Source organism: Apaloderma vittatum, unplaced genomic scaffold (genome assembly GCF_000703405.1).
Source record: "Apaloderma vittatum isolate BGI_N311 unplaced genomic scaffold, ASM70340v1 scaffold39181, whole genome shotgun sequence".
Lineage (NCBI taxonomy): Eukaryota > Metazoa > Chordata > Aves > Trogoniformes > Trogonidae > Apaloderma > Apaloderma vittatum.
Window position 1 is genome coordinate 1,873 of NW_009701555.1, and position 11,822 is coordinate 13,694.

Sequence of the window (11,822 nt, forward strand, 5' to 3'; positions counted from 1 at the left end):
TTCTCACCACTAATGTTCCAACAGTGACTATTACTGTCACTAGTACAAGTTACAGCTCAAGGATACATACAATGCACTCCAGAAAATAGCTGAAGGAAAAGTGTGAAGTATTTGAAGCATTGCTGCCCAGATGCACCTATTGGTCAGTTCTCGATTAATACATATCAGTGCCAATTTCCTGATCAGTCACATAATTATATTTTCTCATAATTGTCTAACCACGATCTCCCTTATGAGTAGAGGCTGAAGGAGCTGGGTCTCTTTAGCTTGAAGAAGAGGAGGCTGAGAGGTGACCTCATAAATGTTTATAAATATGTCAAGTTCTCAGTGATGTCCAGTGATAGGACAAGGGGCAATGGGTGCAAACTGAAGCATAGGAGGTTCCACAAAAACATTAGGGAAAACTTTTCAGTGTGAGGGTGACAGAGCACTGGAACAGGCTGCCCGGAGAGGTTGTGGAGTCTCCTTCTCTGGAGACATTCAAAAACTAGCTGGATGCATTCCTGTGTGACGTATTCTAGGTGATCCTGCTCTGGCAGGGGGATTGGGTTAGATGATCTTTCAAGGTCCCTTCCAATCCCCAACATTCTGTGATTCTGTGATTCTGTGATCTCTTGCTCTGCTACCACTAATAAAAAAAAAATGCTATCGGTAGTTGATTTACCATAATGAATCAAAAAGGTTTCAGCAAAAAGGTTTCTGCAAAAATGTAGCTGCTGCCATCACTGTCACAGCAGGAGAATTCCAGCTTCATTCACTGAACCTGCTGTCTCACCAAAGAAGTCACTTCATGTATGGCACGCTGGTACTTTTCCGAGGCTTCTTTAAATGCAGATAGGTGCTTCTCGTAGCTTCTCACAGCTTCCAGGAGCTGATTCCTCTCCACAGCTCCCAGGATGGCGTGGAGGATCATTTCAATGCCAAGCCCAAGAATGGTGATGCTGATTCCCCCAAGAACAGAAGCCCCAATCTGCGCAAGGAGGCTGACGAGCTTGCTCACAGTGAGAGTTAAAAGATTTGAGCCAAGAAGTTTGATAGCTACCATCCCAGCTGTTGAAGTTGCTTCTCCAAGAATAATGGAAAAAATTTTATGGGCTATTGCAATTTTCTCCAGCTCAGGCTCTTTGATGTCATACAGCTTCTGGTACAGCACAGGCTCTAGCTTTTCCTTCATGTCACTATCAATCTTCTGTACCTGATGCTGAATCTCATTCATCGCTTGAATAATGATGTCACAGTTTTCCTTGACGGTGCTGCTCTCCCTCATCTGAATGCGGGTGATGGTACAGCCCAGATGTTCATTCAGCACACCAGCCAGCTCATTTGTTGCACGGAAATTTGTAGACATGCAGTTGAGCAGTTCCTGGTGCAGGTGGATCAATTCTTGCCGTCTCTTGGGATTATCTGGGTAGAGGAGGTCGCTCAGCGCCATTCTTAGGCTACTTCAGGAGAGAAAACAGATTTCTTACTCTATTCAACATCCATAACTCCAGCCCTTAAAGAGTGGTGAAATGTCCTCTGTCTCTGCCTCACTGGTTCTTTTTATACTCAGCAAGTCAAACCCCAAGGTGTAGCTTCTAAAGGTAGAAATTTTAATTCTTGTTTTGGATCTTTAACCAAATGATTGGAAAAAGACTCTCTGAGACATCAGATATACTCAGAGCATCAGTATGTAATTAGCAGATTGATAAAATGAACATGGATCATTCTTCATTTTGGAAACTGAAGATGGAAAAGCTGAACTAGTTCACTAAAAAACGGAACAATCTCATCTAATCAGCAAAATCGAAAATAAGCTGTGGAAATGAAAGGCCTGTTCTAGATACACTTTTGTATCATCTCATCTTTTTCAGTTAGTGGCATCTGATTTTTAAACAGCTATTATGACTGGTGGAGTGGGCACAGTCTGTATAACCATAAGGGTGCCAGTGTAGCTTATTTCTGTTCCCATTCAACAGAAAATGTTAGTATATAAGTACTCTGTGCTTATACTAATAAACTCAAACTTGAGAATTCATAGAGAATAGTCAAATAAACCCATCCTAAGCTATATTGCCTTATGCACATCTCCCACTGTGTTTCCTTCCCCGATATTTAGCCCCTGTTCCCTCATTGCTTATTCACCTCCCTGATGCTGTAATCAGTTCCCTGTTGGCTTTTCCCTCGTGAACATCAAACAGGTTCAGACAGCCCCATGTTGTATAAGCACCGTGAGGTGTCTGCGATGCCAATCTGCCTGGGAACAGTGTGCCCCTGCTTGCACAGCCACGCTCCTTCCACACCCAGAGTGTCCTGTGTGGAGCTACTATCAGCAAGTGCTCGCCAAGCTCCTAAAACATAACTGAGCAGAATCTGGCCCTCCTCTATCACTGTATGGACCACGGCACAAAACTTAACTTCTTTGATTTCTCCTCCCTCAAACACTTGTGTTTAATCCTGGTGGTCACTATTCTCTGAGCTGTCGCTGGTTTGCCAGCAAAAGGGCATATTTAATACATTCTTCACCACCACCTGCATACCAATATGCAGATTCCAAAATGACTGAGTTACCAGTGATCATGGAGTTACTCCTCATCACTAAGCTTCTGTAATCAACTCTGTGCCACTTGCTTTTAACTCATCATCAGCTGAAAAGTAAAAACGCTTTTGAGTGATTTTGAATTAAACACATATATCTTGCTTTATAACAGGGTCAAACCATTAATGAGTAGGATCATTTCCTTCTTTGTCGATACTTTTCCATTCTCAGCCCTCTTACTGCAAATCTGAGTCACTTCTATGCTGTGCTTCGCATTTTTCCAAGATAAACCCCTTCTTGCTGTTGGTGCCTACATATCACAGTTATAGCTACAAGTAGTTATGTGTAGGGTACTAGCTAGACTTTTATTCTTAAAAAATACGTTTGTGTTATTTTGGAACTTTGTAGTTCTTGCATTATCTGTTAACTGCAAATCATCTGACACTGACCCAGCTGTATTTTGCTAAACACACCCCTCCCCCACAAGATCACTGTAGAAAAAAACAGAATGATTTCAACAGTCCTCTAGAAAACTTTTAGTCTCAGTGTTGAAATACAAGCCAGTCTGAAGAGAATGTTTTCCACAATATTTTGCACAGTACTGTGCATTCCTTTCAGCCACTTACCTTGTAGCTCAGTTGACAGATAAACCCTTTAACACATCTTTTCTTCAAGCTGGAGGGAGCAAAGTGGATATACAGCTGGTGATTTTCAGGAAACGTAAGGCTATGTCAATGCTGGGTATGATTTCATATCAGTCCTGCCTCAGTGATGTTATTGGCTTGCTCTCTGACTCAGTGTGGTATTAGATCCTTTCCACTTCAGTGATGTTTTTTTGAAAGGTAATTTGATTTTCCTTATTTGTAGAAACTGAGAAGACAAAATGTTCTAAGAGGAGTAGTATTTCAACAAACATTTTTCATAGTAAAAAAGGTATGGAGGAGACTTCTAGCATCTACACTTTACGCATGATTATTTCAGCTTCCTACAGCTGCTCTAGATTTTACATCTCTTAATGCTAAAATTACACTTCCCCTTCACATTCACACTTTAGATAATTTTTACATATCCTTTCTAGAGTGAGGCAAGCCACACGTATTTCCATATTTCTGACTATTTCTCCACCTCTAAGGAGATTTTATCTAGAAGCTTTTCTAATTAAACCTTTAGACTGCCTACCTGATTTTGTCAGAGTGCTCTTGCAATCAGCTGAATTGTGTATGGGATGGTGACTTCAACCTCTTTCCCCTGTGTTCCTCTGGTGGTTTCCAGCAGCATGTGATGAGTTAGGGATCCAGAGAATGAGTTACAGCTGGGTCCTGTTGCCTGCCTGCTTGTCACTAATTCTATTGTGTGATGTTTATCCAGATTCATCTCATTTTCTTTCTCTTTTCCCCTTCCTTCCAATTTTAGCAGATTTCAATTTATTTAATGCTAATTCCTAACTGTTAGATCCTTCAAAGGCCTTCTGTTCCTGGAGAAAATAGGTAGAGCATGAATCCCCCTGCCTATGACAAAGGTACCACCACAGGTACCTATGGCCATGGCTGAAAGTGGATGGTATATCTTGCTGTTTTCAGAATACAAAACATATAGGACAGCAATTTTCACTCATACAGATACAGGATTAGGTTTTTATGTCTCTTTATAAGCATAAACAATAAGCACTAATTCTTGCAGCTATTCCTTGAAATAATAAATTGGGTTTGTGATTCATTTTGTGCATCTGTGAATTTTGGAAGAAAAGTTGAATGGTCCCACACAGATAGAAAAATAAATGTCACAGAATGTGAAAACAGGCTTTGTCTATCCCAGCAAGACAAGCTTGTACTTCTGCCTTCATCCAAACTAGACATCTTTCATGCTCTTCTCCTTAGGAAGATAGACTTGCTTTAGTCATGAATGTTCTGTACCCAGTAGAGAATGGTAGAATTCTCAGATGAAAGTAAAAGATCAAGCCTAAAATCAATACTCTGCATTTGCCAGCTTGTTTTTCTCTAAAACTGAGCTATTGTGTTCAACCTAGAGCCAGAGTACCAAGTTCTCCTTGTTTTCAGAGCTGTAGGCCTGAGAAGATGAGCTGAGAGAGAACACTAATGATTTAAATATCACATTTCTGCAGTCATCAATTAGTTGTGACTCCTGCAATTAACTGAGAATGCCATGTAGTACTGGCAGTCAATACTCTCAATATTGGACTTAATTGAATTGAATTGATTAGACTAGCAACCACCTCTGTGTCACATTCTGTAGGATGGAAACTGATTTCAGGTTTTCAAGGTTTGTAGTGGATGCAAATTCTTCTCTTTTAAAACCTCTATGATTCAGAGAGCGACAGAAAATCATTTAAACAATAAGCAAGCAGTTTTGTTCCTGCTTTACCCCAGGTTTTTGGGGAAGATTAATAGCTACTGTTTCAAACTGCTTTAAACATAGTAAGTTTGAGGGAAGGATTTCCTCTGGAGTGCTTGTCACCCTCCCTTTACTGCAATTTGCCAGGTCCTCTCCTCTGATGCCATGAGAATGGAAGAAGTGGTATGAAGCCCCAGAGTCAGCTCTGCCTGAAGAGCAATGGAGGCTAAAATCAATTTTGCCATTTAACACAATTTCAGACCATATTTTCCATGAGAAGGGAAAGGAATAAGAGGCAGACGGTTGAGCTGAGCACTGAGAAAAGTTGTTTAAAGAGTTTAAGTATGAAGTAGGATGGCAAGTTGCAACTGCTTGGACACATTTAACTGCACATCTAGCCACAGCAATAGCTGATCGACATGCCTACTGCAACCAGTCTGGCTTTCCAGAGCTCTGTCACAAGCAAAGGCAGCATCAAGAACAGCTCCTCACCTGTGTGCTGTCCCAAGACTGTGCCTGCAGACGGCCTTGGGAGAACTCTTAGGTGCAGAAGGATATAATGTCTTTAGCAGTTAAAATAGCAGCAAGATGGGAGCTCAAGGAGGGTGAAGATTTTGTGCTTCCAGCTATCAAGGGTTGTTTGCAACATTTAGTTGCTGTCTGAACTGAGAGATATGGGTAATTTCACAGCAAACTGTAGTCTGACAAAATATTGCATTACTAAGCCTTCAGTAGCTTTGCCACTTGAATGTAGGTGTCAGATGTATTTGACTTTGCTGTGTCCATGCCCTCCTCCCCGGTATGAGTTTTGATCTGTGTAGATTCACCAGTATATAGAAACTCAAGAATTATAATTCTAAGGATGATGTAAAGTAGATTGTTTGCTAGGGCTCCCATAGATTTACTAATAAACACTGCCATTGCTTTTCAGATTGCAGGCTGAAGGTCAGAGTCATACTTCCTGCAGCCATAAAAGTAACGATACCTGGCAGCTGTTTACACCTTGTTTTGCTGGCCTGCTTGGTAAGACTCCTGCAAAGGCTGACAAAGAGCTTCCTCTGTGTTTTCTTCCAACTGTAGTGTTCTGGGGGAGAGAGTGTCAGCCAGGTTGATAATTTGTAATATTTGTTTCTGAAATGTAACATTCTAGCTGAAAATATATCCCATTTTGTTCGCCTGTGACTTCTGGGCTTCCTCTGTTTGCCTTTCAGAATCAGATCCCCACTCCAGAAATGTTAGCCCGCCTTGGTTTTAAGAGTGATAAAGAAAGACTGATCAGGACCTGCCAGGACCTGCATGACTTAATGTACTTCTATGTCTCTTCAACCAACACAATGTTCCGACTCCTCAATGCACATCTTGGCACCAACTTCTCCATCATGTCAGTAAAAGAACACTTCAGCATTAAAGAGAATCTGCAGCTTCTAGTCAGTGCTTTGAAAGAGATGCAAGCCACCTTGGAAACAAAAGTCAAAGATGTACAAGAACGCACCAGCCACTGTTTGTATGCTAAGACTGATGGTCTCACCTGCTCCCTGCAGGACAAGATCATTGCAGTAAAGGAATTTCATGATGATTGCAAAGAGATTGTAGAGGGCATCGTGGGTATACTCATTGCAGTGATGTTGAAACACGACAATTTCCTTGACACGATGGAGTCTGCTCTTCATCACTTACTGAGTTCACCTGCCTTATCCCTCCAAGTATCAGAACTCCTCATATACTGTGATGATATTGTGAAGATTCTGCAGCAAAATGAGACACAATGTACCACAGAAGGCAGCTCCTTGAGTGGAACATTACAACAGTTCAACTTTCATTCTCCATCCTCCTTCTTTTCATTTCGTATGTTCCTACAGGCAATAGGACACGGATCCATAAAGAATAGCCTGCACGTAGCAGCTGACTACTTAGAGGAGGCTTTCAGGGAGCTGAAGCCACCTTGTGAAAGATTCCAAGCTTTTGTTAAAACAGTTGAAGCCTGTGTCCCAATGATAATAGATAAGCAGAAAGAGACATAAATGCACTGATGTGTCAGAAATCCATCTTCATTCCTGTAATTCTTACAGAGGAAAGAATTAAACGCATTTGAACACACATACAAGCGGTATCTGTAACAACTGCTTCTGATCTTCCGATTCTTTTTTGAAATCTGGGCTTAGTATCTTTGGGCATTTAGGAATCAAAATCAAGTTCTGATTACTCACTATTTGAACCAAGAGCAACAAGAAAATAACATGAAATATTGATAGAAAACAAACTAACAGTAAAATAGTTCTGTATTAAATCTGTTTTAGCTGCCTAGGCAGGCATGTCTCAGGATTTCAGGGACAGCAGTTCAGTTTCACAGAACATATTACTAGATTTTAGATTATTAGATGACGGCCTTTGCCATTACAGACACCTAAATCTGATGCACAATGTGCTGAGCTTCAAAGTCCTCCACTTCATCTGCTAAAACCTGAAGATACCCAAATTCCTCAGATGCCCGTGTTTCTATTACTACCATTTTTCCTGTAGCATTCCTTGCCACAGGACTTCCAAGGGAATGGCAGCATCAAGCTTATATGGAATGGCTCCAAGAGTGAAGCAGTTCATAGAGGGGATTTTGGCTGTCTTTACTTTTGAATAACCAGCTAATCAGCAACTTGTGAAGTCACCTGATACTCAGATCTCTTTTGGATAACTAACCTGTTGCTTACTGTTTCAGGCAGAGGGTGGTGAACTCAAGTTTCCTGCCAAGATCAGCAGTGACTGAAAGCTGAGGTCATTTATGAAATGTATTAGTGAGTTTCAGTTCAATTATTTGATGCACAATTAAATCACCGTGGCTAGTCTCCTTGGACCAGTGAGATAACCTCTCTGAGCATAGCCTCAGCCTAAGGCTAGTGTCAGGGCAGGTGAAGGACCAGGGGTGAAGAAACAGGCAAGGCATGTTGGAAAGGGCAATTGCAGGCAGAAAATGTTTCTCTTCAGTTCCACACTGTTACTTTTTGGAGATGAGATAACTTCTTTGCTCTTCTGCCTGGGGTGTCTAACATTCAAGAAATGCTAAATGAAGACATAAAATTGAGTCTAGAGATAAATCAGAAGTTCCAGTTCCGATTTGTGATGTTGATTCAACTTCCAGCAATAGACATTGCAGACCAGTGAAGTAGAAATGTGGGCAAATTAATTTCAGTCATCCAACACCCATAAAGACAGCAGTGGGCTCCACAGGCTCACCTTCACTTCAGTATGAAATGACCAGCATTGATATGTATTCATCAGCCACTAGAGGACTGTTATGAACACAGAATCTTCCTAGGTTTTCCAGAAGAAATGCTGAAGTCAAACATGAAAGCTGAAGATAGGCCTGACAAGTCTTATGATCTACAGCTAAGTTCATGTCTCAAGGCAGTTTTATGCTTCTGTCCCCTAAGTGTGAGATCCACAGTCAGCTTGAGGTAAGAGATTTGGCTTTGGTGCATGGGGTAATGCAGTGGGGAAAAAAACACTATGCAGCAGCCACAGACTTTACTCTCTTGTGCTCAAAGGAGATATGCAAGATCCACAGTTACTGACTCGACTTTACCACCATAGCACATTTTGCATCCTGCAAACAGACTCTTTCTCACTAAAAAAAAAGGTGCTACGAGATCCGTAAAGAGCCCAAAGTCTATGTGTGTCTTTCCTGAATGCCTCATGGAAAGTGAAGAGTATCAGTGACCTGTTCTTCTGAAAGACTATGGGTAACTGCAGTCCTACCTGAATGGGTCCAGGGAATGTCTATTTTGATGAGCCAGACTGGATGTTCCAGTCTCAGCTGAAGAGCTGCAGCTGAAAGCAAAGGGAGGGTTGAACCTTCTATCACAACAGGGACTCCAGAGACTGATTTTCTGTAAATTCTGCTTGCCTGCTGTTCAAGTGTCTATATCTGGATGCATTCAGAGAATCAGTCATTGTGGGTCAAGCACATGAAAATTCCAACTATACTAGAAAGAACAGTGGAGAAGAGGGCAGTAGATCTGCTGTTCTTGCTTCTTGAAGCTGAAAGAAAATCAAGAGAACAACCATTTAAACCCCTTTTGGCTACCTAAAGCTTCCTTCACTTATTAACAAAGACCTCGCCCAGAAGATCCATTTTCTCAACTCTGCCACCTACTTTGGCTTACATCCAGGCACAAACTCTCATTCCTGAATGATTGTTTTGTCCTCAAAGGTTGCATGGACATACTATTGTCCAAAGAGACAAAAGCAAGAGTCTCATAATGGTGGTGGGCTCATTGAAGGACAGGAATGTGAAACAGGCCCAGTGAGGTTATCCAGAACAGTTACCTCTATAGCCAGAAAACTCAGAGTGTGTGCTTTGCCAAAGGATAGATTTCCTCCCTTCTGTAACAGGAAAGAGAACATCACTAAAGCAACAATAGCTTTGTCTACACTTACCAGAATAGTAGTGGACCAAAGTCCAGAATAATCCTGTGGCCTAAAGTGTAGCAGCCTTGCGAGCCACCAGAATAAATATCTGAATCCAAGATGTCTGCAAATCCTGTCTGCCCTTGCAATAGGAATGCTGGTAACCTGAATGCATATGTCCTGCAGCATCCTTGCAAATGCAGGCTGCAAAAAACACTGAGACCTGCTGTGTATCATCTTTAGTGGGGTGCTCCCAGGTTTCACAACAAACAGGTAAAAACTGGGTCATGTGGCTCTCGTAGGCAAACACAGAGGGCAAGCTACAGATTTGACCTTGAGTGTGGCCCATGTAGGTGCAGTTAGTGAGGGCTGCTTAGGGTACTTGAGACCAGACTGTCCTGTGCCCCCCTTTCATGAAAGGCTATATAAATACCTTCAACAAGCTGGCACTGATATTTGCTGTAGTTCCCTGCAGAATGCAAATGCAGTCGGTTACCGTGCTCTGTTCGAAAGAAGCTTTTGACAAGGAATATCTCATAAGGTGGAATGAGGACCTCCTTCTCAGATGTGTAGTAAGAAAACCCTTGTACAGCTGCTCCCAGGCAAGTAGTCACTGTGAACAAAGTCTCGTTCCCAAACTTCTGGGCTTGATTCAAGAGGCGGGAAGTGGAAGTGAAACGGCCAAATCGCACCTTACTGCCCACCATGGCCTCGATATGTAAGTCTTTTACACCTCTGTGCACCCGGTAGCACTTCTGTTTCCCTGTGCTCTCCTTGCTGCTCTGCCATTGTTTCATTATCTGGATAGCAGTTGTTAGGTAAAAGTGAAAATATTTGAAACTGAAGTTGTTTCTGTAGTGCTCTGGAGAGCTTCCTGCTGTAGATGTGGCCCAGTTCAGCTGAGAGTGCAGGGAAGAGTTCATGGTGTAAGCCATGAGGACTATGGCATGGCTCTCATGCATGTCCCTCAGGAGACCTACAGGGCTCTTTAACAAAGCCTTCTGAGCCTTCTTCCAGAGACTCAAATAGTCCTTATTAGCAGCTATTTCCTTTTGGAAATAGTCTCCTCGCTCCAGTTCTTCCATCACTTGCTCTCTGCACCCCAGATACTGGTCATCAAAGGAATGCAAAGCCATATCCATCATGAGATGGGACACAGTCTGCAACATAAAAGCAAGTTAATATTGGCATCGTGTGAATTTTTTATGTATCTCTACAGATGCAAGCCAAATTTTTCCCTACGCTCTTCTTGCCTCATTGTCATTACTAGCAAAGCAAGCATAGCAGGTAGGCATTTTTGACAAGACATTCCTGAGCAACCTCAGATTATTGTCAAAGCCCTATCTCAGGCAAATGCCAGCCCGGATGCCGAAGTTCTTATTGGATATGGACCAGTGGCATTAAAAACTTCAGGAAAGTTGAGGCCCTTGAGAAGGTAAGGGCATAGAGCCTACAGGACAGACCCATGGTCCATTTGCTTCAATATTCTGCTTATGATTAATAAGGGATTTTGAAGAAGGAAAGAATATGCAAAACTATGCACTAAGGGTAGTACAGCCTAAACACTCCCAGAGATAAATTTCTTCTTCCTGTCTTGTCATGTCTCTCAGACATGTTTTGGCTCCAGGTAATGACGTTCAGTAAAGGACAATATAGTAGCAGTGTACCAAAACATTTGTTCATCCAGTTTGTCTCAGCAAGGCCAGCTGGACTTGTCAGATAAATAAACATTAACCACATGAGTAAGGATTTGCACAACTGGGTGCTATAACAGGAAAGTAACCTCTAATATTTTCTGTCTATGAAACAACACTCTAATTATCTATTTCTAGCATTTCTAACTAGTAAAAGGCTTCTATAATAAGATCTAAGAAATGGTGCGAGTTATGGTGTTGTTCTTTTTTGCTTTTTTGATCTCCTACTAGACTAGTTAAATACTGTAGTCAGTTGATAATTGAATTCTACAAGTAGATACTCACTTTGTCTCAAATATTCATCCTAAATATATAACCAAATTCATACCTTCTTTAGCCTCTGAAGTTATAGTGGCCCATAAACTATACAGAGATTGAATTTATCTCTCTAGGATTGTTTTGAGGGAAAGATAAGAGGCAGTCATAAGAAGTAGAACAATGTTGTCACCATCCCATCCAACAACACATTGATTTTGTGAGAGCCTTGGCTGAAACAGGCTGGAAAATGAGAGGAACAATTCCATGAGATCTACTCACAAACACAACCTGGAAAACCATCTGGCTCCAAATGAGAGAAAATTTCCAGCCAAGTTAAAAGGAACTAGGACAGGTAAGAAATGGAACAGAGCAAGTGAAAGCAGAAGAGTTGAAACCAAACCCAAAACTCCTTCAAGAACATGTTTCAAACAGAAGAAAACAAACAAAAAAAATCAATGGTGTAAGCAATTTCACCATTTCAAATAAGGAAAACTCTTTACCCCTTTTACCAGCGTCTGTGAAGAGAACAGCAACGGAAGGCTGAGAAGGCTGGCCAGCAGCACTGGCATCCTGGAGTCCACCCAGGACACTGTAAAGAACAT

At 41.7% G+C, this 11,822-nt stretch overlaps 3 protein-coding genes across 3 annotated transcripts; 1 reads left to right on the forward strand and 2 right to left on the reverse strand.

The window, feature by feature from the left end:
- Positions 1-754: 754 nt before the first annotated feature.
- Positions 755-1,432, reverse strand: SMCO3 (single-pass membrane protein with coiled-coil domains 3). The gene has a single exon (XM_009879177.1). The coding sequence runs from the start codon at positions 1,430-1,432 to the stop codon at positions 755-757; it is 678 nt and encodes a 225-aa protein (XP_009877479.1).
- Positions 1,433-6,102: 4,670 nt separating this feature from the next.
- Positions 6,103-6,891, forward strand: LOC104269968. The gene has a single exon (XM_009879182.1). It carries the CDS (start codon positions 6,103-6,105, stop codon positions 6,889-6,891), a length of 789 nt encoding a protein of 262 aa, XP_009877484.1.
- Positions 6,892-8,804: 1,913 nt separating this feature from the next.
- Positions 8,805-11,822, reverse strand: ART4 (ADP-ribosyltransferase 4 (Dombrock blood group)). The gene is made up of 3 exons (XM_009879178.1): positions 11,730-11,822; positions 9,702-10,428; positions 8,805-8,899 (listed from the first exon to the last, which is right to left on the reverse strand). The coding sequence occupies exons 1-3, from the start codon at positions 11,820-11,822 to the stop codon at positions 8,805-8,807; spliced, it is 915 nt and encodes a 304-aa protein (XP_009877480.1).